Below are 26,147 nucleotides of genomic sequence, written 5' to 3' on the forward strand. Positions count from 1 at the left end.
TTCCCTCCTTTTCTGCATCCCCCCCCCCTTCCGCTCTCCCCTGCTGTTCTTTTAACTTCCTGTCTGCACCTAGCTGCCCTGCCCTCTTTTCACCTCGTCTCTGCATGCTCCCCAGCAGCAGTTTGTCATTTCCCACACCAAACCTGATGTCGCTCCCTGTCCCCACCCCAGCCTCCCCCTTTCCCACACCCAGTTGCCTCTCCCATCATGCACTGCTGCTGCTGTTCGATGTCTGCTCCCAGCGGCCAGAGACTGGCCATATGTGTGCAGGTGCGTACGATGTGACTTACCAAACGAAAGCGCTGGCAGGTCGATAGACACACAAACAAACACAAACATACACACAAAATTCAAGCTTTCGCAACGAACTGTTGCCTCATCAGGAAAGAGGGAAGGAGAGGGAAAGACGAAAGGATGTGTGTTTTAAGGGAGAGGGTAAGGAGTCATTCCAATCCCGGCAGCGGAAAGACTTACCTTAGGGGGAAAAAAGGACGAGTATACGCACGCGCGCGCGCGCGCGCGCGCACACACACACACACACACACACACACACACACACATCCATCCACGCATATACAGACACAAGCAGACATATTTAAAGACAAAGAGTTTGGGCAGAGATGTCAGTCGAGGCGGAAGTGCAGAGGCAAAGACGTTGCGGAATGACAGGTGAGGCATGAGTGGCGGCAACTTGAAATTAGCGGAGATTGAGGCCTGGTGGGTAACGGGAAGAGAGGATGTCTTTAAATATGTCTGCTTGTGTCTGTATATGTGTGGATGGATATGTGTGTGTGTGTGTGTGTGTGTGTGTGTGTGTGTGTGTGTGTGTGTGTGTGTGTGTGTGCGCGCGCGAGTGTATACCCGTCCTTTTTTCCCCCTAAGGTAAGTCTTTCCGCTCCCGGGATTGGAATGACTCCTTACCCTCTCCCTTAAAACCCACATCCTTTCGTCTTTCCCTCTCCTTCCCTCTTTCCTGATGAGGCAACAGTTTGTTGCGAAAGCTTGAATTTTGTGTGTGTTTGTGTTTGTTTGTGTGTCTATCGACCTGCCAGCACTTTCATTTGGTAAGTCACATCATCTTTGTTTTTAGATATATTTTTCCCATGTGGAATGGAAGGAAACATTCCACGTGGGAAAAATTATATATAAAAACAAAGATGAGGTGACTTACCGAACAAAAGCGCTGGCAGGTCGATAGACAAACAAACACAAACATACACACAAAATTCAAGCTTTCGCAACAAACTGTTGCCTCATCAGGAAAGAGGGAAGGAGAGGGGAAGACGAAAGGAAGTGGGTTTTAAGGGGGAGGGTAAGGAGTCATTCCAATCCCGGGAGCGGAAAGACTTACCTTAGGGGGAAAAAAGGACAGGTATACACTCGCACACACGCACATATCCATCCACACATACAGGCACAAGCAGACATATTTAGAAAATATGTCTGCTTGTGTCTGTATGTGTGGATGGATATGTGTGTGTGTGCGCGAGTGTATACCTGTCCTTTTTTCCCCCTAAGGTAAGTCTTTCCGCTCCCGGGATTGGAATGACTCCTTACCCTCCCCCTTAAAACCCACTTCCTTTCGTCTTCCCCTCTCCTTCCCTCTTTCCTGATGAGGCAACAGTTTGTTGCGAAAGCTTGAATTTTGTGTGTATGTTTGTGTTTGTGTGTCTATCGACCTGCCAGCGCTTTTGTTCGGTAAGTCACCTCATCTTTGTTTTTATGGAATTTTCCCACCCAAACAGCAGGAGAGTGCTCTGAACCTCTGCTGGCTCCTCATATCACGAACAAAAATTTGTGTTTCTTCCAGTTGTATTTAAGACAAACTTTTCAGCATCCTAATCAAAAAATTTATATTGTCGTGTATGTAACCTATTTTGTATATATCAGTGTTCAGATGGTTCTCAAGAGCACTTTTGTTCTGGTAGTTGTCTAACATAAATTTTATCACAGTCTTGACAGCTAATTTTATAAATGCCTGAAACAATAAAGTTGTTAGTTTCTTACCGATTTTATAAGGTAGTCTTGTTCCCAACGTTTGTGTACTACAAAAATGTATGTTCAATTCACAGTTATTACAAAACTGAGTTGTTTGTGCCAAGTGTGTGCCATTGTGAGTCATGGCAATATACAGGGTATTCCATTTATCTGATGATCTCCTGCCTGGGTATTGCAGGCCGACCACAGAAGCCGCACCTGCTGGTTTAATGGTCCCCCCCCCCCCCCCCCATACACACACACACACACACACACACACACACACACACACACACACACACACACACACACACACACACACACACGCACACCTTTTTTTTTTAGCCTGAAAGCCATACAGACATACACGCATTGTCGGCCAGTGGCATTCAAGCAGTGAAGCAGGCATCACGATGTAGTGTCTGCTCGTACTGTTAAGAGATTGTTTGAAGAGAAGTTTCCAGGTGTTAGAGTACGGAGTTGTGTCATGGGAAGTGTTAAAGATAAGAAGCATAAACAACGAGGGACTGTGCTCACAGAAGCTCATCGTGATGACATTGGATACCACCTGAAAAATTCCCCTAAAAAGTCGCTTAGAAGTCTTTTGCAGCAAACACAAATATCGTGCACCTCTGTACAAAGAGATGCCAAGCTGCTTGGGCTAAGACCCTATAAAGCGTCAGTAGTACAAGAACTTCGACCTGGTCATCCTGTGCACAGGGTTAAATTTTGCGAATGTGTTTTAAAACGAGTGCATGACCGTGAAATAGATCTGTGCCTCATTCTGTTTTCAGACGAGGTTTGGTTCCATATGCATGAGTATGATAATTCCCAAAACTGTCGACAGTGGAGCGCAGACCGACCTGTTGTGCTTCATGAGGAACCCCTTCGTGATCAGAAAATAGGGGTGTGGTGCGCGGTTAGTGGTGACAGAATAATGGGCCCAGTTCTTTTTAATGACACAGTTACAAGTGAAAGACTAGTGCAAAACATTTTTCGACCGTTTTTAATGGACAGAGTGAAAGAGAATGAAGCTTTGCATTTTTTCAACAGGATTTGGCAAGGGCTTATACGGTCAATGTTTCTTTGCATGCAGTTTATGATCTGTTGGATGAGAGTGAGAGTGATTAGTAACAATATCTGGCCCGCTAGAAGTCCTGACTTAACTCTGTGCAATTTTTATTTGTGGGGTACACTGAAGGACAAAGTGTACACAACAAATCCTCACACGATAGAGGAATTTAAGGATAATATCCATGAATCAATTAATTCAGTATCTTGGAGAGAATTGCATTGTGTGATTAATAATTTCTTGAGTATATGTCAGAAATGTGTGGAAAATAATGGCAGGCAGTTCCAGCATCTCCTTGTGTAACATGGGTGAGTACAAAATTTATTTGCTTAAATTTTAAATGTAGTAATGTTGCATCACAGCAGTAGACAGGCGACACAGCATCTGATCACTGGGCAATGGAGCACTTGCTGTCCAGGATCTACCATGCCGCACAGGCTGTCATCAGATAAATGGAACATCCTGTGTTTTTTAGAATGAGAAATATTTTTATAGTCCTACTTTTTGTTTCCTCACCTTCTTAAACATTTTCTCAATGCTGCCGTCTTTATATCTGTTGGCCCTAACCACTTGTATAACTATACTAAACTGTTTCTCAATTTCAATGTTTTTGAGTGGAAGCTTCAAGATCCTATGCAGGACTGATCTGCAGTAGACCAGTTTGTATCTTTTTAGATTAAGACATTTATGATTCTAGCTGTGTTTGTTGGTTTGCTGAACAATCCAAATCAAAGTTTACCATGTTGGTCGCTATGAGTCTGAAAAAACGAATGCTGTCCCGATTTTCAAGCTTAACTGTAAATTTAAGTTTTGCTTCATTTGACATTGGAAGCTTATTTGCAAACATGTCAGTAGACCATGGACATTATGAAGAAAAATACATGCCATATAAAAATATCAGTTATGATGTGTGCATTGAGCTCATTGAAATTTTAGAATTGAGTGACGTAATGTTTATCAATGTTACGGTCATGGCAAATAGATTGGCATGAATCTTGGCTGCTACTTTTATTAACAAACTAGAGCATAGTCTTTATATTCATGCTTGCGTACTTGATGAAGTTATTTACTCCAACAGACTGTTCCAACACTATCCCATGGCGCATGGGCACTTAAGAGTGCCCATCAGCTCACCTGTGGTTAGGCACAGGTAGTGTACACTGCCCACCAGGTGCTACTTTGGCACCCTTGCATCTGGGTGCTCATCCAAGACAGTACGGCCATGTGCCTGACTGCCCATGAATCAGCTATGTCACCCATTCCCACTTTTGCCTGCGAGTGACGGGCTGCATGGATGTGAACACTCAAGATGGAACAGCATGTCATAGAATATATCTAGATAGTATTATGCTGCTTTACTTGGGTGATAAGGTCAAATTCCCAGTATGACTAAAAATGAAGTTAACAGTTGATCTTGTAAAATATGATAGGATTAGCTTTTCTTGATGTCACGGTGACCAAGATAGATAGTAAACTTCTACTTAAATTGTTCAGAAGGCAGTGTACCTTATTAAAACAGTTAGTACTAGTCCATGATACAGTTTTACCTGAAAATGTGATGAGCTACTGGCAGTGACATTATATTAACACTTTGAAGACAAAGCCTAGAAAACTGTCCTTTCATGCCATTATTTAAGGTGTTAGTGGCACATATGTAATTGATCTATCTTGAGGAATATTAAACATTAAAAAAGACCAAACTATCTTATGTCATATTTTCTTTACAATATTATGTAAAGTGTAGATTGCTGCTCATTGTGTAATGAAGATGCTAAGACAGTCACAACAAAAAGACCGGCAACAATAAGTATTCAGCCAGAAGGCCTTATTCTGAAACACTTTTAAACTAGTGTTTGTTTCAGAAGGCGGCCTTTTGGCTGGGAGTTTATTTGTTTAGCAGTCTTTTGGTTGTGACTGTTTGCTACTCAACTTGTAGTGGAAATGTCGAGTCACAATCTATCCTTTTAGTTCTTTGATAGATATAAATTTTAAAATAATGACAGAAAATGTAATTATTTCTCTGAGAAAAAAGTTAGACGTGAGTTACAGAGCAATTTTTTCCTTTTGAGCTTCTACAGTTTCTTGCTCACTCAACAAATGTGACGTATTTGAAGCATAAGCAGAGCAAATGGTGAAGCCTAATTGCTAATTGATACTTACTGGAAAGAAGACACATCAATTTGCGGACAGACACAGTTAAGACTCTCGTGTAGCTTTTGGCCACAGCTTTCGCCAGTAAAGAAAGAAAAACACACACACACACACACACACACACACACACACACACACACACGAGCAAGCACATCTCACTCGCACACAACCGCTAGCTCCAGCATCTCGGGTCGGAGTGCAACATCAAGTGAAATGCGAGCAGCAGTCTTTTGGGGGGGGGGGGGGGGGGGTGAGGAAAGGGGAGGGATAGTAGTGTGCAGGTGGGGACGGAGATGAACACTGTCTGGTGGAGTGTGCAGGGACTAGACTCCAACAAATGCAATGTCAGGAGGTTGTGGGGTAGAGAGGTTGGAAAATAAGGAACAAAAAAGAGAGGAACGGGGAAAGATGGGTGGATGCATTGGCAGAAGGCTGCAAATAAGCAGGGTGGGAGATGAGAATGGGGAGGAGATGATAGGAAATAGGGGGTGGAAACTATTGGGTGGAGGGTGTGGGGACAATATATTACCATAGTTTGAGGCCGGGATAATTATGGGAACAGACAATGTGTTATAAAGATAACTCCCATGTGCACAGTTCTGAAAAGTTGGTGGTGGAGGGAAGGATCCAAGTGGCTCGGGTAGTGCTGTTGCCCAATTTGGCCGTGGCTGTTCATCCTTGTTGACAGCTGTGTGGTGGTCATACCAATATAAAAAGCTGTGGAATGATTGCAGCAGAGCTGGTAAATGACAAGGCTGCTGGATTGGGCAGGTTTCACACCTGGGTCTTCCTTGCGCAAAGGGTTGGGGTTGGGATTGGGATTGGGAGTGGCATAGGAAACATAACACACTTTATTTCAGTGGCTGCTTCACTACCCAATCCACCTGGATCCTTTCTCCCCCCCTCCCCAACCAGCTTTTCAGAACTGCACACGTGAGAGTTATCCTTCCAACACACTCTTGCTCCCGTAATTATCCTGGCCTCAACCTTCGGTAACATACTACTGTCCTCACACCCTCCACCCAACGGTTTCCACCCCTGTGCCCTGTCATCTCCTCCCCATTCTCGTCTTCCACCCTGTTTATTTGCAGCCCTCTGCCAATGCATCCACTTGTCTTTCCCCATTCCTATCCATTTTTGTTCCTTTTTACCCTACTTCCCTGCTCCACAACATCCTGACACTGGGCTTGTCGGCAGTCTAGTCCCTGTACACTCCACCAGAATGCTATCCCCCAAGTTGACAACCAACATTTTATGATTTTTCTCTAGGTTTAATTGTAAGATTGTATTCTAGCAAAGAGGAGCTCCAAAATCCTGTTGTTGGAGACAATAAGTTATGGGTCTGTGATCAATATGTTGTCCAAATGTCATAAAAGGTCAGCAAAACTTCATTCATTTGGAACTTTGTCTTCTTGTTCATTTTACATTTTCCTCTTGTGAGCTAACATTCCAAAGATTTTCAGGCTCACATGTGGTTCCCTTTCATCGAAATGTCTTGGCCCAAACTCATCTATGGGGTTGAACCGCACGTGTCGCATTACATGCCTTAAGTTACACACTTGTGATCCTTTGGTTAAATTGTCTGGCTGATGGCAAGTTTGCGAAATACAAAGTTAATTTAACATATAATAACAATAATAATAATAATATCGGGAACTAAATTAACGACTCATAAATATCGGCCACACAGTTGCGATTTGGTTAGAATAATGTTTATTCAGAAAGGAAAATAATAGCGAACGTGGTCGTATTTAGAGTTACTGTTACACTAGAGTGCATATCCATTTGACACAGCTCGATCATTCACAGTCTCATCGTCAAACACAAGTCCAATACTCCACATCGTTAACTATGGGAAAAAGTAGAGTTCACACCAGGCGCGCGGCTTCTCACTGGTCATAGACTAAGTCCCGCGATACCACACAACACGAAATTTCCTAAGTCGTTTCGCTTCCTAGCTACCTAAAAATCGACTGTCTGCTTTCGCATCTCAATCCAAACTGTACCCTTTGGTGTCTTGACCAGAACTGCCCTCGGCCCGTCTACGACTGCGTTTCCCACGTGCCGAACATCTGCACTCAACTGACTAGTGCAGTTCCCTTTCCTGAAGCCGTCCATCTGATTGGCTGCAGCTTATTCTGCATTACTGTACAGTTTAACATATTTAAATAATCAAAGCTTGACCACTTTCATATTCTAAATAAAGTAACAATAATATTCATTACATAATAAAGGTTAAATTCTTTTACATACAACCAATACAATTTCCTTCTTAACTTTGAATGTCGTGGCCAGTAGCCTTGCACCAATGTGCATTCTGATAAATAAATAATGAACAAAAGTAACTATTATGCACCAAACTTGACAACAAATATTCTGTTACTTAATGATTCAATAAGGTGTCATACTGTCATCGTTCAATGTGTTTCGCGTGGAGGAAATGATGATCTGATGCTTAACTGAAAATACTGATAGTTTAAATTTACTATATCTTTTAAACAAATAAAGTTAAAGAGTTGGTATTTACACAACATTTATCATTTTAATGATGCGATTCTATATGAAATGTCGATTGTTAAGATCGACCAAAGCTTTCAGATTTTAGCATGCGGGTCTTTGTTACGAGACTCGTTAATTTCACTTTAACAGTAAATCCTAAACTATTATAGATATGATCAATATTCAAGCTTTAATGGGATCACCATGAAAATTTATGGAGGATGGCAGATTAAAATTACTGTGGCTTGATTCCCTGCATTACTACAGAATTAAATAGTTTTCATAAATGTTTCCCCATGATGTAGGTTCTCATCTGTCTCACTCGCACACTACAGCACTTGGGCCTCAGTAGACAATAGACGCCTGTGAGTTTCCCCGTCTCATGGTGAATCTGCACCCTTTGTGGCACGCGGTCATGGGCGACAGGGTTCGTTTCACAATTCCTGTAGGCTGACTCTTTCGGCTATATATTTAAATGAGTGAAATGCTCGTTAACTCACACTCTACTGTGTGTATGCAGAAGAACTATGTTTATTGGTTTCAGCTGTAAACTAATGATTATAAATATTATAATCGTTATTGATAATTATAATTTTTTTTCAGATTGATAAGAAAAATGTAGCTGAACATCGTTCATTGCTAGAGAAATGTGCAGCAACAGCCCTAAGTTCAAAGCTAATAAGCCACCAAAAAGGATTCTTTTCAAAAATGGTCGTTGATGCGGTTTTACTTTTGGATGAGCTTTTACCGCTCAATATGATTGGGATCAAGAAGGTGACAGGAGGTGCATTGGAAGTATGTTAATTATAATAAATTAACTGATTAATAACACAGAAGAAAATATATTTGTATAAACCACATAGTATCTCTGTAACTTATAATTCACTTGTCCCTTTAAGGATTCGCTGTTGGTAGCAGGCGTTGCTTTCAAGAAGACATTTTCATACGCTGGTTTTGAAATGCAGCCAAAGAAGTATTCAAACCCCAAAATTGCTCTGCTTAATATTGAACTGGAGCTCAAAGCTGAAAGGGACAATGCTGAAATCAGAGTGGATAATGTACAGGAATATCAGAAGGTGGTGGACGCTGAATGGAAAATATTGTATGAAAAGTTGGATTTAATACACAAAAGTGGAGCAAAGGTAGTACTGTCTAAGCTACCCATTGGTGATGTTGCAACGCAGTACTTTGCTGACAGGTATGGCTAATTTCATATACAATATCTTTCTTTCTTTCTTTATTTCTTCTTTTTTTTCAGTAGTTAGTGGTATAATTTTTGATAATAACTACAAAATAGGAAGCAGCTGTATAAGTAATGTTCATTAAAGAAGGTTTGTAAAGGATCTGTTTGGTCTGTAGATCACAAACATCCATATCTTTGGCAGAGTGCTCTACATATTTGATTTGATTTACTTGTTCAGCAAGATATTATCCTCCTCACACAACCCCCCCCCCCCCCCTCTCTCCTCCACCCACGGGGTGCACAGCCCTTTCGTGAGTTCTTGCATGGCTCACACATGGTCCTGAGCTATTGCAGCCCTTTCTTCTTTCCCGGGCTGAATTTTCTCTTCCCTATGCCGCTCCCTATGTGTTGGTTCTTTCCCCTCTCCTGGTGTCCTTGCTTATGTTGTCATGACCATCCTCCTAGTTTCTGCTATCACTTGCCATTTCGTCCCAACCCCCCCCCCCTCCCCCCCCCCCCCCCCCGCGCGCGCACACACACACACACACACACACACACACACACACACACACACACACACACACCTGCTCAGCATTTTTGGTCTCCCTTTGAGATTTGGTCTCCCCTTCTAAATTTTGTCGACATGTGTTTTTACTGCCTCTTTCATCTTTTCCTCGCTGCCATTGTCCCTGAATACTAAATAGCCAGGACCCTAGCCAGTCCATGTGGGTGGGGTCATTATGTACACTTTTGGTTGAGCAAAAACGCAGGGCTCACACTTATGATACCTAAACTGCTACCTCCTCATGTAAGCCTTGGAGTGATTGCTTGTCATTCTGGAACATCTGAACTCCTGGCAGCAGCCACCACGCCTGTTGACCATTGCTGTGACTTGGTGGCGCCCATGGGGAAAGCCCCTGATCGGAGTAGGCGGTATCATGTCAGAAACATATTAAGCTCCTAAAAAACTTGCATTATTCTATGTCCATCTAATTGGTTAGGAAAGGATCCTTTAATGCTGGTTCTTATGACTGTACAGCCTTCCCTTCACTGGCTACCCCTAGGGAAGGGGGAGGGGGGGGGGCAGGCTTGTGAGATGGTGGTGAAACCCTTTCCCTGCTACCTTGTCTGCACCAGGACTGGCGGGGACACTTCCATCCGCCACCAGCCATGATTTTTTGTGGAAACTATCAAAGACAAGTTTGGCAAAGTGCTGTCTGAGTATGATGCAGTCAGGTTCGCTGTTGGTGAAAACTACTACTGCCCTGCCTGTGGCCTGTTGTGCCTTTGACCATCTTGGCAACATTCTGGTGTCCGATACTGCTCAGTGGTCTTTGAATATGGTTGAGGGTGTCATTTATTTTTATAGGGACCTCATCTTTCAAACTGACAACTCTGGACCAATCTGAAACAGTGGGGAATTCATTTTGTTCAGAAAGACTATAAGGACAGTCACGTCGACACTGGCACCTTTATTCTGGCATTTGAGGTGGTACCCTCTGGGAGAAGGTGAAAGTAATGGTTTATCAGTGTGACGTGGGCCATATGTCTCACCATCCAAGAGATGTTTTCCATATTTGCATTTCAGGCACGTTTTCCTACTTTGCAGCAGACCCTCTCTGCAGTGAATGTGGATGGTCCATGGGGGGGACTTCTGTGTTCCACCACCCATGTTGGTTGATTGTCATGACCATCACTCTCCACACTCACCAGGTTGTCCGGTTTATAAGAAGGAAAAGAATATACATAATTCCCTTGATTGTTTGTCCTACACTGAGGTGCGTCACTAATATGACTGTCTTCGCCCTGTGTCTATGACATTTAATTTTATTTTTGATTTGTTCTTTCCTTTCCTCCCTCCTCCTTAATCCAGTTCTGCCTCCTCTCCTTCCCGTGCAGTTCCCATGCCCTCCCCTGTGGGTGCCTCTCCCCCTACCTGGCCATAGAATGTAGAAGTCTTCATTGGCGTTTGCCGGTAATGGGGTATCTTCCTGGTACCTGTCCCCCCCCCCCCCCCTCTCTCTGGCATCTCCCAGACTGGGAGCCTGCTACCACAGAGCCACAGGACCCACAGTTCATGCGCACCAAAATCGTCCCCCCCCCCCCCCTTTTCTCTCTCTCTCTCTCTCTCTCTCTCTCTCTCTCTCTCTCTCTGTCTGTGTGTGTGTCTGTCTGTCAGTCAGTCAGATCCAGATCTCACTGAAGCCTGCTCTTACTCCATGCCCTGCCATCCTCAGACTAAAATTGAGGGGGAGGGGGAGGAGGAGGAGGAGAATTAGTCCCAGGACAAGGCCTCTCCAGTGCCCTCAGAGGTGCCAACTTCCCTTCCCAACCCCTCAGACCTCTTGCTTATGGATGTTGCCCCATCCTTGATTATACATGGTGATATGGTGACATGACAGGGTTTGGTTTGTTTACTTCCCATTTGGATCCCCATTCAATGTGTATTCGATAGAATTCTAACAGAAACTACCATAACTTTCCAGAGGTGCAATCTCTTATTTCATTTTATTGATGCTCACTTACCAACCATTCAAGAGTTTCATGCTTTGTCGGAACCAGTTTGACGGAGAGCTGCAAGTGGTGTTTGCATGTTGGCCCATACAGATGTTGCTAGTACATGGATCCCTGTCATACCACATTGGAAGCAGTTGCTGTCCAGATCAACTAGGACTCTGACAGCCGTCCTTTGGCAACTCCACCCCCATCCTTGAGGATTTTAATGCTCATCACTCCTTGTGGTGCAGCATTTTTTTGTCTAGTCTGGGCCTCTTTATAGACAAGTTTCTTGCAGACGACAACCTGTGCCTTCTTCACAATGATTCGCCTACCCATTTTAGTGCCACTTGTGGGTCTTTCTCTGCCATTGATCTTTCTATCTCTTGCCCTCCCCTTCTCTCCTCATTATATTTGTTACCAATCAATGAACTCTGTGATAGCAGCCACTTTTCCATTGATTCTCTCATTCCCTTCTTGATTTTCTTATTCCGTTCCTACCTTCCGATGGCCAGGTTACCTTGCTGGTCTTTCCAGTGCACTGATTTCCCTCTATGTACTTCCCAGGTGGTATTTACCGCTCTTTGTCAGGTTGTTTTGAATTTGCTCATGACATGTCTAATACAATTATTCAAGCCACCAGGATTGTTGTCCCCTAACTGACAGGCTTCTTTCACTGCTGGCTGGTCCTGTAGTGGAGTATGGCAATTGCCATTGCCATCCATGATCGCTGTCAAGCCTTGCAATACCTTAAGCAGCACACATCCTCTGTCGGTCTTATTATCTTTAAATGCCTTTGCGCCAAAACCCATTGCACAGTTGGCGCAAGCAGATGTGTTGGGAACACTTTGTCTCTTTCCTAGGTTCTTCTGTCTGTTCGTCATGGATGTGGGCTATGCTCTACACTCTCAAAGATTGGCAACAGCCGTCTTCCATATTGGGCCTTGCCCTTCCGGGTGGCTTTCATATTGACATGTTAGTTCTCATGTCACACTTTGTGACCCGTTTTGTAATGGCATCAGCCTCCTATATGTCTGGCTGCCTCCTTCAGAAGCAGCGGGCTGAAGCTTCCCTCCTATGTTCCACCCCTAGTGAGGTGGAATCTTACAATGAACCATTTGCTGAATGGGAACTTCATCTGCCCCCCTCCTCTTCCCAGAATTCAGCCCCTGGTCCTGATTCCATCCATAACCAACTGCTTCAACACCTCAGTCATCCACAATGATATTATCTCATCCAGGTGTATAATCTTATCTGGCTCCAAGGTGTTTTTCCCTCTCAGTGGAGGGACAGTATTGTGGTTCCTGGCCTTAAACCCAGTAAGGATCAATCATCCCTTGATAGTCAACAACTGGAGATTAGTTTGACCAGTGCCACCTGCATGTTACTTAATCAGATGGTGGCTTGTCAGCTCTGTTGCGTCCTCAAGTCTCAGGGAGGAACAGTCTCCTGTTCATCATCTGCTTTGGTTGGAAACAGTAGTTTGCCAGATCTTTTCCCAGTGCCGCCATCTTATTGCAGTTTTCTTCAATCTTTGTAAGGCCTATGACATGGTTTGACGCCATCACATCTTGCACTCCATGAGTAGTGTCTTCAGGTCCCCCTCCCAATTTTTATTTGCTAGTTCCTGTGCAACCAGTTATTCAGAGTTCGGGTTGGCACCACTCTCAGCTCTCCATAGACCCAGGAGAATGTTGTTTCACAGAGTTACATATTAAGCATACTACTTTTCCTCATTGCTATTAATGGACTCTAGGCCTCCGTCAGGCCGTAGGTCACCCCTGCTCTGTATATGGATGATTTCTGTATCTGGGCTAGTAGCCACTCAGTGACCTCTGCGGAGAGAAACCACATGGTGCACTTTTGTGTGGACTCTTTCCCATGCTTTCCAATTCCCTCCACTTCAAACCATGGGTAGTACATTTCTGTCATTGTACTACATTCCATCCCAAGGTGGAGCTATACTTTGATACCCAATGCCTTACCATGGTCTCCCATTTCCATTTATTCTGTCTTCTTTTTGACGACAAGCTTGCTTGGTTGCTTTCTGGAGATTGACTGTTCACATGTCCTTTGCTTTCTGGCCCACACCTCTTGGAGCACAGATTGTTCAAATCTTCTGTTTCGTTATCAGGACTCAGTTCTGTCCCATCTGGATTGTGGTTGCCAAGTTCATGGCTCAGCTGCCCCTTCCACACTGCTGCTCTTAGACCTGGTCCACAAGTCCACAATCGTGGTATCAGTTTGGCCACCAGTGCCTTACACACTAGCCTTGTCGATAGTCTCATGGTTGACACTGTGATCTCCCTACCCCCACCCCCTTGTTTTGGTGTCCCAGTTCATCTCCCCCCCCTCCTCCCCCCCTCCTCCCCCCCTCCTCCCCCCCCCTCCTCCCCCCCCCTCCTCCCCCCCCTCCCCCCCCCCTCCCAAGCCCCAGTTCTTCAGCCCCAGATTCGGATGGATCTCTCCCAGGGTCTGCAAGCCACCATAACTCTGATGGTATTCCTTTGCTTGTTCCACCCTCTTTTATGATAGTTTCAAGACGCTATTTTTTTACAGTGATTGGTGTAAATCTGTAGGCTGTACCTTCGTCTTCTGTTGCCACGGCCCTTTGCTTTGTTAAATGGTCCTCCATCACCCAAATTTTATTATGTGTGAACTCGATGTGTGGCCTTCAGACTATTACCCGGTGTTTTTCCTGCCACTTCTTGGTCCCTGCCATCCACGATCTTCACTGATCTTGATTATGCTGCTTATTCAGCTAATTTTCTTTTGATTTCCGGCTATGTGTGTATCCTGGATTTTGAGCTTGCCGATTGTCTGGCTGAGGGTGTAGCCACATATTCCTTGTTCTCCTTAGTGCTCTGGGGGTGTATTTGTGGCTTCATGTCAAATGCTTTTTGCTCAGTCATGGGCAGACTCCTGGAGGACCATCTACTTTCTAATAAACTTTGTGCAATTCATGGGACTCTGTCTCGCGGCATTCTTCCTTTCACCTCTCCCGGCAGGTATCAGCTGACTTCTGCTGTCTTCACGTCAGCCGTAACAGGTTGACCTATGGTTTTTGTACTCTGTACTGATCATCCATGGCCTAGTGGTAGCTTCTTTGATTATTAATCATAATGTCCTAGGTTATGGGTTCAGACCCTGCCACCACTTAAATTTTGAATACAAATCAGCATTGGTGGCTGAAGACTTCTGACATAAGAAGTCACCTTCGTTCTGCCAACGACCTTGCCAAAGAGGGTGCAGGAGTGGCCAGAGACTCGGGGCACTCTCTTGCCAATGGGATAGGAAACTGGCCCTAAAAGTAGCAATAATCAACGACATGAGGATGCAGGAAGTAATGGAAACCACTGCGTTAAAGACACTTAACGTGTATCCATAGGACATGTGGCCTATGATCATCTCTCCATTTCCAAAATATTTTGGAATAGTCTGCCATTTGGATCTCCAGGAGGGGACTTCCAAGGGGGAGGTGACCCTGAGGAAAAGATCAAATAACCAACAAAAGGGTAACATTCTAAGAGTCGGGGTGTAGAATTTCAAGCTTGAAATGGAAGGAAAGCTAGAAAATCTGAAAAGAGAAACGCAAAGGCTAGTAAATCTAGATAGTGGGGGTAATTTAAGTGAAATGGAAAGCGGCAAGGCACTCCTGGTGCCTCCTGCTGGGAGCCGCAGAATGGCCATCCGCGTGTGCGCTATGGGCAATGACTGTGTCTCCGGACGCTCTGTGGTTAAAGGCTGATCTAAATATCGGTAGTACATTACACCATCTGATGAATCAGGAGTTCTTGTTTTCCATTCTTTTTTTTTTTATGACAGCCAGTGCTGGATTCCAGGTGGCACTTAGTTGAGAGTCTGCATCCCTGGTGATAAGATTGTCTGCTGTATGGATATGTATGGCCTCCTTAACATCACAGTCCCAGAAAGATGATGCTGGGGATAAAATTTCCATCTGTTGAGCCGCACGGGGTACCCTTCCAACTATGACGTTCAGAAATGGTAAAATGCGATCCTTTTCCACTTCCATTGTGAACTGTGTATTGGGATGGAGCGAGTTCAGATGCCGGAGAAATGCAGGTAATGTCTCTATTCCATGGGGCCACACCACAAAAGTATCGTCCACATACCACCAGGAGCAGAAAGATTTGAGACTTGCCGACTGCAGTGCTTTTTTCTCAGTCTTCCATAAAATAGTTGGCCACCATGGGAGACAGATTGCTTCCCATGGTGACCCAGTCCACTTGTTCAAAATACTGGTCATTGAATAAGAAATAAGTTCGAGGTAAGTACATGTCACAATGTCTTTCTCAAACTGGCTGCTGATAAGCTCTAATGAGTCCTGCAGACGTACTTTCGGAAACAAAGATATAATGCCAAAACTAACCAAAATATCCGACACTTGTAGCTTAAGTATCTTCAGGCATCCTATGAAGTCCTCTGAATTACGGATATGGTGATCACACTCGCCTATGAGAGGTCCCAACAGTGTAGTAAGGTGTTTGGCCAGAAAATAGGTAGGAGCTCCAATATTGCTCACTATTGGGCGAAAAGGAGTCCCATCCTTAGGTATCTTGGGTATGCTGTATAGCTTGGGGAACTGCAGCCTATTGGCGCAGGCTTTTGGTTGCTTTGGAAGGAATAGAACTCTTCTTGAGAAGATCTAATGTTTTTCTCTGGATTTTGGCCACCAGCAAAATTGAGGAATTTATTGTGCTCGGTCAAAGACGGCCTTGGCCTTAGGAAACATGGTGAGTATAAAATCCCATGCCAGTGTGGAAAATCTTATACTGGGCAGACATGTAAAACTGTGCAAGAACATTGCATTGAACACCATTATCATACGCGCCTGGGGCAACCTGATAAATAAGCGGTAGTGGAGCATTGCCTGGACAAGGGACATCGTATGCTTTACGAACAGATGGAAATTTTATCCCCAGCGCCATCTTTCTGGGACTGTGTTGTTAAGGAGGCCATACATATCCGTACGGCAGACAATCTTATCAACAAGGATGAAAGTTTTCAACTAAGTGTTGCCTGGGATCCAGCATTGGCTGCCATTAAATCCAAAAAAGGGAAAACAAGAACTTTCAATTCATCACATGACACAACGCACTACTGAGATTTAGTTCAGCCTTTAACTGCAGGAGCCTCCGGCAGCACAGTCATTGCCCATTGCACATGCACTGATAACCATTCTGCGGCTCCTAGCAGGGGGCACCAAGAGGGCCACTTTCCTCCAACTAAGAGCGTCTTCCCGCACATGCATATTGCTTCCTCCCAGCATGATAAATATCAACGCCACTCTGGGATTGTTATCAGTCGCACTTTCCAGCAGTGACAGCACCAGCTACCACCACCTCATGATGTCAAGCAGTTGCATGAATGAAATATTGTGCCAGTTATACAATGTGATCCTGCGGTAAACCCAAGAAACATATTTGCAACAGATCCGTCGGGAAAGCATGAAAAGTCACAGTTTTATTCCGTATTTTAACGAATGATTGTTAATAGCTACATCTTTGGAAACCAGTTTTGAAGTTAAACACTTGGAACATATTCATGTTCGATGCATGCACAGACACCAATAAATGTTACTTCTTAAGGTTGGACATATAGGAGGGTCAGTATCATTGATATTATTTCATGTACTGCACAGAATGCACAACATGTTATTGAAAAGAAGAAAAAACTTAAAAGTTTGTGTACTTGCTGGCAGGTAGCATTCACATTTGTGTGTGTGTGTGTGTGTGTGTGTGTGCGTGTGTGTGCGTGTGTGTGCGTGTGTGCGTGTGTGCGCGTGTTTTGATCTATTTTATTGTGTGCATATGCAACCCATGAATCACGTGCAGATGAGAGGCTGGCTTTTGTCATTTTTGTTCATTGTTTGCATCCTGGAATTTGCACTGCCACAAGATGGAATAGTATGCGGTGGTTTGATAAGTCGGGAAGAAAAAGTTCATAAACCTTACTTCTCGACATAGACTCCTTTGAGGGATAAACAGTTGGTCCAATGAACCTCCAGCATTTTCATCCCATCAGAAAAATAGGTTTCGTAAAACTCTTTAAAATTCTCATTGACTGTAACTATTACTTCCTCATTTGATGAAAACTTCTTCCCAGCAAGCCACAGCCTGAAGTTAGGGAACAGGAAGAAGTCACTTGGGGCTGCGTCGGGTGAATAGTCTGGACGAGGAACTAATTCTAAGCCCACTTCATGCACTTCAGCCATTGCTATTGCTCATGTATGGGATAGTGCATTATCCTGGTGAAAGAGCTCTTTCCTGCATGCCAACTTTGGTCTTCTTCCAGCTAACTTAAAAGTTTCAATAAGCCAACAATGAAGCATAACAGAATACAGTTATCATTCTGCCTTTACCAAGTAATGTGTGAGGATTATTACTTGGGAACTCCCCCCCCCAAAAAAAAAAAAAAACAGTGGCCATCACCTTATCTGCTGACAAAATGGTCTTTGCCTCCTTTGGTGTGCTTTCACCATCCTTTGCCCATTGTTTTGAGTGCTGTTTAGACTGTGGTGTGTAATGGTGGATCCAGGTTTCATCAGCAGTCGCAAATCAGTGCAGAAAGTCTTGTGGGTTATGATAAACATCACCAGACATTGTGTTGAAATGTTGTGCCAGATGGGCTTTTTGTTGACTGTGAGCAACCATAGCACCTGTATTGCACAAAGCTTCTTCATAATTTTGTGTGCAGGATATTGTGCACTCGCTCAGTTGAGATGCCTACAATCTCAGCAATTTCACAAATTTATATTCTGCAATCTTGCATTACCAGATCATTGATTTCTGTCAATGGTTTCTTTTGTGGCGACTTCAGTTGGATGGCCAGAGTGTATTTAGTTTTTGGTGCTTGTTCAACCACATTTAAATTCGTTAATCCTAAAGTAAATGGTCTGGAAATTCTTTATACAATCCTCGAGATAATCTAGCTTACCACTCATGAAAGCACAATCAAAACTTTTAATTAATTAATTCATTCATTGAAATTTACCAGCCTTTTCAAACCGCTCTCTTATATTACACTCGTAAGAAGTTGTTTATTGCAAGGGCATATATTAATTTCCCTAATTGTGACTAGAGCGGCCTATTCAACACACACAATTAAGACATATTTACGTACCATTTTCTGTAGTTCTACATATTTCTACTGCCTGTCAACAAGGCAAGAGAGACAAAATACAGAGTGGTAGATCTGAGGTTATTTTGACCATCTTATCAATGTGTTACCAATCTGGTGTGTTATCAGTCTGGAATTAAATGAATTCCACAAATGGATTTTCACATAGTAATGTAAGAAAGTAAAGTTCATTTATTTGGAATTCAGTGTTGATAGTCGTCCACATAAAATATACATTTTTATGAAACAAGATATTTACTGTCTGCTGTGAACCAGTTCGTCTAATAAAGTTCCTCTTTACCTCCAATGCCTTCCTTCTGATTACTTCTTGCAATTTCTCTTGCACAATCGGATGCCCCAGCTCTGTACACCTTACATTCTTAGGTCCCTTTAAAGTTTTACTTAGAGAATTAGCGTTCTTTAACATATTCTTATGCCTACACTATTTGGTGAGTTGTGCCCCTTACTCCTAAATTATGACAAAATTCTTATTAATGAGTCTCTGGGATATCTATACCTTGCACAGCAGTAGTGAAACTTGGTGCAGTGGCCTCCTTTTTATCGTTGTTGTCGTTTCCTTCACAAGCACTTCACACATTTCACTTGCATCAATCTTAGTTCTGTAAGTCGGTACATTTTCATTGTAACAAACCATGTAATTGAATTATCACATTTTCAGATATATGAGTAATCCTACTCCAACCTCTTCCTGGAACAATGTTGTGCTCAACAGCATTTGATGTGCCACAGCCAGCTTTTGTGAAACAATTATAATGCAGTCTGTTGTTACAGTATTCCAGACAGCAACAAACATATTGATAGTCTGTAGAATGCTGTCTCTGTTCACTTCCTTTCTCCCAAGGGATGATCAGTTGGCTCCTGCACAACTGCTACTCTTATTTGGCTTCAACAGGGTGTATTATGGCAGAGTCCAGATGATGTCGATGATGTGTGGTGTTTGGAAGAAGGAGCACAACATTTACATTCCTTAGAAGTTGTTTCCTTGGAATGTACTGGGTGTTGGTCAGTGATGAGTACAGTTTCCCCTTCCTATTGTACCCATCTTTACATCTAAACACCTCAAAAAAAAAAAAAAAAAAAAATCCAGAGAGACTGAAATATGCCATTGTCAAACTCCTCCATAAGAAAGATTATGGGAGAGATGTCAATAACTACTGACCTGTTTGACTGCTGACATCATTTTCTAAGATTTCTGAGAAGATGGTGTATTCTGGAATAGAATCTCACCTGAGCAACAATAATATCCTCAGGTAATCACAGTTGTTCTACTGAGAATGCTTTACATGTCCACTTGCCAAATTTTACAAGCAATAAATAATAAAATACTGAAGGTTGACATTTTCTGCGACCTATCTAAAGCATTTTACTGTGTGAATCACAATATTCTCCTCAGTAAATTGAAGTTTCATGGAACTGATATTATAGCCAACCATTGGATAATGTCATATCTAACCAAATGAATGTGGAAAGTTATTCAATCGATGTAGTCCAGGGACATTATTCTGACTGGGGAGAAATGTACGGAGTTCCCAAACACTCAGTATTGGATCCTCTATTGTTCCGTATATATGTAAATGATCCTTTTGTGGATTACTCTCGTATTGTAATCAATCCAAGCATATGTACAGTAACAAAAGTAGTAGTAAACAGTGTTTTTAAAAGTATCATTGACTGGTTCCCTGCAAATGGTCTCACTCTGAATTTTAAAAAGATGCACCATATTCAGTTCTGCACATCTAGGAATGCCACACCAGTGATAAGTGTTTTCTTGAAAATAAATAATTTCTAAAGAACTACTAAAGGATTTTTAAGGCCACATCTGTTACAACTGGTATTTGAGTTCTCGATTAGAAACAAAAAATAGATGTTTCAATGTTTCTGGAAGTTCAGACCCAAAGGGAGTGGAATAGGGGATGAAAATGTTTAAGAAACTATTTAATTACACTAAAAAATTTTGAAGCTAAATGTATGAAAATTGGTATTTCACTTCTCTGTTAGATATAAAGAAATATTTGTTAGGTGATGAAAGTTGCTATGGAAATTTCTGCACAAGAGTGCAAAAGGTGCGATTAACAAATGCTTTGGACTCCAGCTACCAGAATCGCATTTTGGTCAGAATTACATTCTGAAGAGACCACACCCCTTAATTAATGTGAAAAGCTTAGAAAGTGTTGCAATTTGTGAACAACATAAAAATTTGATTAAATAAAAACAAAAAATCTCTGCGTGCCTGCCATACAACCTCCTTTAGAACACAACCACAAAATGCGAGGTCTGTATTTGCACTTCCATTTGTTCATATTATATTGAGTCCCATGTAGCTATGCACAGATTTTGTTGGTTGCATGAGTGAGTCAAGTAGCGGGTGCTAAGCTAGTAGGTAAATAGAAAGACTTGCAGCCACTCGGCGCATTTAATGTCATTTGCTTGGAAATGAGGTGCTAAATCCTTTTGATACCCTTCCCAGTTGTCCTGAGCTTCATTGAATGCCCCCCCCCCCCCTCTCCCCTCCTTCAACATTGTGAACTGTCTGTCTGGTCATTGAAATGTCTGTTCTCTTTATGTAGTCTTGGCAGTTGTCATACATACTCTTACCATACGAGTCGTATGGTAAGAATACATTACCATCACAAGTAAATATGACGAATAGTGAGAGCAAGCGAGATACCACATAGATGTCTCACAGAAATGAAAACAACAAATAAACAGGTGTGAACTATCTGACACAAGGAAGAATTAAAGAGTGAAACTTCAAAAACAGACCATATCTTTAAAAATATGACAAGCATATATTTTGACAGAGCACAGAGAAACGGAGAGATTGTGAAAACTGTTGCAGCTTATGTGACAAACTAACCAGCCGTAATGTTGCAGAACGATGTGAAGTGGGACGAGCATGTAAAAGTTGTGGTAGAGAAGGCAAATGATAGACTTTGGTTTATTGGGAGCATTTTAGGAAAGAGTGGTTCACTTGTAAAGGAGACCGCATATAGGACGCTAGTGCAACATATTCTTAAGTACTCTTGAAGTGTTTGGCATCTGTACAAGGTCGGATTGAAGGAAGACATCGAAACATTTCAGAGGAGGGCTGCTAGATTTGTTACTGGTAGGTTCGGATAACATGTAAATATACGGAGCTTTGGGAACTGAAATGGTAGTCCCTGGAGGGAAGGCGACATCCTTTTTGAGGCACACTATTGAGAAAATTTAGAGAACTGGCATTTGAAGCTGGCTGCCGAACGATTCTATTGCTGCGACATACATCGTGCGTCAGGACCGTGAAGGTCCATACGAAAAATTAGGGCTCATATGGAGGCCTACATATAGTCATTTTTTCCCTCACTCTATTTACGAGTGGAACAGGAGGGGAAATTATAAGTAGTGGTACAGAGTACCCTCCACCATACACCGTACGGTGGCTTGCGGATTATCGATGTTGCTGTATTATGTTCTTATCATTTCCTTGGGAATGGTCACATTCACGTTCATACGAACACCAATATTGGGCAAGGAGGGATATCTCACTTATCAGTCACACAAATCAGGTGCTTCGATAAGAGATTCTTATCATATGACACATATACTGTCACTAATGCCAGTATGACACACCAGATGTGTTTTCCAGTGGAGGATTCAGTTGACTTGTCACCTTGTCATCAAACATCTGCAGTTACCCTTTAGATGCCACTTCCTTTAGACTGCTAATAGAGTAGTTGTGCAGAATCAACTGTCATTACTGGTCTGTACCTTACATCTCACTGTTGCAAATGAACGCTACACCCCGACACAGACACAAATTTGAATAAAGCGAACAGCAGGAAAAAGAATAGGCACGAGGGAGGTTTCAACATGGCGTGCCTGCTTGGTAGTCCAACATCATAACCACAACTCCATTACTTTTGCGTGCTGTTCTGTATTGCACTACTTCTTCTTCAATCATTTGCCTTTTTTTTTTCCCCCCCAGTCCAGTACACCTTGTTCCTGTTTTCATGCCTAATCTGTGTTCAGTTTGATGGGCTGTCCACTGGGTCATTTTATACATCTAATAGGGGTGCAATGGGCAGTTTCCATTGTAAGAGATGTTTGCAAAATACCATTTAAATGTCAAATGAAAAGTATTTGCTTAACTGAGACATAAACCTAGGTCAGGGTGGTTGTGGTTGGGACCTCTCTTCATGTCTTCTCGGTTTGGGACCCCATGACCACCCCCTCGTGGAAAGGCTGCTCTTTTTTGTCCAGTTTTTAGCTTACCTTTTATGCCTTTTACTCTGTGTGTTTTAACTTAATTATTTTATAATATGACTCCCCTGACTGAATTCGTCCACTTTTAGCGGACCCTGTTTCTTCTGAGAGTAACTTTGTAATCGTGGGACTGGTGGCCTCACCGTTTGAGCCCATAAACCCTCTCAATTAATCAGTTGTGAGACATAAACCTGGATTACTGTCCAAATTCCACAGAAACACTCCTGCGATGCTGTTAAACTTGTGTTTCTAGTAGGCAAAATGTTGTTATTGATCAGTGAGTCTTGTTCACATTAGACACTACTCTTGAAAGGAATTATTTTTTGTTGTTCTTTAAAGTTAATGAGACAAGACCTATGTGATCAAAACTCTAAACTGCACAATTCACAATAGCAACTTAACCTAACTTTCAATTTTTCAGAGATATGTTTTGTGCTGGACGAGTCCCGGAAGAGGATCTGAAACGTACAATGAAGGCTTGTGGAGGTTCTGTAATGACAACTGCTCACGACTTGAAAGATTCAGTTCTTGGCAGCTGCGAGTATTTTGAAGAAAGACAAGTAGGCGGTGAAAGGTAAAATGTGTATTCAGATCCCTGGAATGAATTTTCACACGACAGTGGAGGAGTGTGCTGATATGAAACTTCGTGGCAGTTTAAAACCATATGCAGGACTGGGACTCTAACCCAGGGCCTTTGCCTTTTGTGGGGAAGTACTCTACCAACTGAGCTATCCGAGCACAACTCACAACCTGTCCTCACAGCTTTACTTTGGTCAGTATCTGATCTGCTGGGTTTCAGTCCAACCTGGTATACAGTTTTAATATGCCAAGAAGTTTCATCTATTCATTTTTTGTAATGGAATTCGTGAATTTTATCACATAAGTTTTTGCCAAAAAAATACAATAACTCAGTGACAGTGAAAAAATAACCTTTGCTTTTACAATGAAACCTTACAGTGAGAAGCTGGGTTCTCGATAATAAAATAATTTGTATAATATTTAATTATATGTTCACATATATTTTCACATGTTCACACAGCTTTCAGGCATTGACCCATAGCTGAAACAATAAGTCTTCTCATGTCTCCTAATTAAGATGGGGTGAGGGAAGGAGTGAAGTTAACTAAACATTCACTGTATACAATTGAGGCATTGAGAGGTTGACATGCACCTAAACAAGATTGTAAGAAATCCTACCAAAAATTTTAGTGTTCTTCCTCAGAGCTGTCAGACTACCAGAAACGAACACCTTCATTGTATGCATGCACATATTAGCTGTGCAGAAAGATGTTGATTGAAAACTTGGTAGTGATTTTGGTCTTGTGATCAATGTGCTGTTGAGCACCAACACCTCATCTATACCAGTTACTCAACCCAGAACTTTCCAGTGTGGTATTGAGTCAGATGAGATGATATAATTGTTTTTGAATAATTTTTACATAATTCAGTGTTCTTAGTATGCTAGAAGTAAGGTAATATTTAATTGTTCACTTACCAAACTTGTGCTTTTCTTTCTAGTATTCATGTTGAAGGTGTGTTTGAATTGCTTTGTTTTTTCTTGAAATCTGAATTTATCATAAAATTATGTTCTGATAAGTCTGACTGTCCCATTTTCAAGGAAGTGACAACCAATACTTATCCATTATTACAGTCCTTGTATTTTGTACCTTTCATGTTTAGTCATGACAATATGATATGAAACAGAGCTGATCAATTTGTGGCCACTTTGATGATTGCAGTTGTGCCTAATAAATCCTATTTCATACAGACTGTATCTCAATGAACTATTTTATCAGAGAGTGTTTGAAATAAGCTGTATTTTCTATAAGTAAATATCATAAAATAAAGCTATTTTTGGTTACTGGTTAGGATTTTCAAAAGCAAACATTTCACTCGGAAAACTCTTATTATAGAGGATGAAAATGGCAGGGTGTGACAGAAAAATGGTCAGGTTCAGATAGAAAAAGAGGCCTAGGATTATATTGTAAAATATTCTGAGACACAACAACAAAATCCTTGCATATTTCTATTTCATGCACTTTTAATTTCCTGAAAATCATATCTTGTGGGTGGCCACCATTGTGACCAAGTCGGGAGATTCTGGAGGCCACAAAATGTACCCATTCCTTGAAATAAAGCAGTAACCAAACACTCTGAACACTGCCGCCATTGAAATTTGGGCACAGTGACACATACTCATTTTCAGGAAACTGTTAAAGTTGAGCTGTAAGGAATATGTCAACTTTGACAACATACAACTGAGATGCGACTAGTTGCTTGTCCATGTTCATCCACAGAACAGAAGGGGTTGATTATGCCCATTGAAGAGACTGCTTTTTGGCTGTGTAAGGGGCATTGATGGAGCTCAAGGCAGTTATCCTCACACCAGTAAGAGCAGTTTTGTTTGTTGACATAACCACTGAGATGAAAATGTGCCTTTTCACTCATCCATAGGAAATTTAAGAAGTCCTTATTTTAGTCAACAGTTCAGTAGTCATTCCCTTCCCATTATAACTTCAATTAACTGTTGCACGATAAGAATCTTATACAGTTGCAACTTTAAATAAAGCCATAAAATTCTGTGCGTGCTATCACTGGATGTTCCCACTACTGCAGCAATTCGTCTCACAGAAGACTTTGGACTGTTCGTTGCAACATTTTTGCACGTCCTGTATTCGTTAATGTTAGCGACAACTTCTAATTCTTCCTGGTGATTTCAGCTCAAGTGCACTTCCTGTCGTTCCAAAGGTTTTTACTAACAAGCTGATGGCTTATGCCAGTGGTGCTGGATCATTCAGTCTAAGGCTGAAATGACTGCAGTATTCTCGTCTAGCAGCAGCAGCAGCAACAACACAGTCACAGTTTTGTGAAAGGCCTTCACAGCCACAGTGCAGTAAGACCCACTTCAGCACCCCATTACAGCTAATGACCTACCTACCTGAAACATTACAAACATACATTGTTGCCAGTAATACCATTACACTTTTAGAAACTAATTAAAACAGCCCGTTTTTATGCTACGACTTGTATTATTATTATTATTATTATTATTATTATTATTATTTTACTGTGAATAGGCCATCTAAGAACCATGTTCCAGTTCATTCATTGTTCTTTTCTTCCAGTATGCCTTCATCTGTTCAGTGTTTCTTCTTTCTATCTTCAGACCATTTTGAACCTGTCTTTTTTAGCTACCTTGCCATGGAATCCTTCAATTCACAATACTTTTCCCCCCCAAAAGGCTTCTATTTTTATATTGTTTCTTCCTAAATCCTTTCTTTGTTTCGTTGACCCAGCTTGTAGGCTTCTTACCCCACAAATATTAGAAAATCTTATTAGTTAATCTGCTGTCTTGCATTCGAAATA

At 42.1% G+C, this 26,147-nt stretch overlaps 1 protein-coding gene across 1 annotated transcript in view; it reads left to right on the plus strand.

Annotated features, from left to right (window-relative positions):
• LOC124613046 (T-complex protein 1 subunit eta) overlaps positions 1-26,147 on the plus strand; it is an 80,778-nt gene that overhangs the window by 25,927 nt on the left and 28,704 nt on the right. The window contains exons 4-6 of the mRNA XM_047141619.1: positions 8,303-8,494; positions 8,599-8,897; positions 23,203-23,355. Coding sequence (XP_046997575.1) covers positions 8,303-8,494; positions 8,599-8,897; positions 23,203-23,355 — 644 coding nt within the window. The remainder of the gene's footprint in view (positions 1-8,302; positions 8,495-8,598; positions 8,898-23,202; positions 23,356-26,147) is intronic.

This window comes from Schistocerca americana, chromosome 4 (genome assembly GCF_021461395.2).
Source record: "Schistocerca americana isolate TAMUIC-IGC-003095 chromosome 4, iqSchAmer2.1, whole genome shotgun sequence".
Lineage (NCBI taxonomy): Eukaryota > Metazoa > Arthropoda > Insecta > Orthoptera > Acrididae > Schistocerca > Schistocerca americana.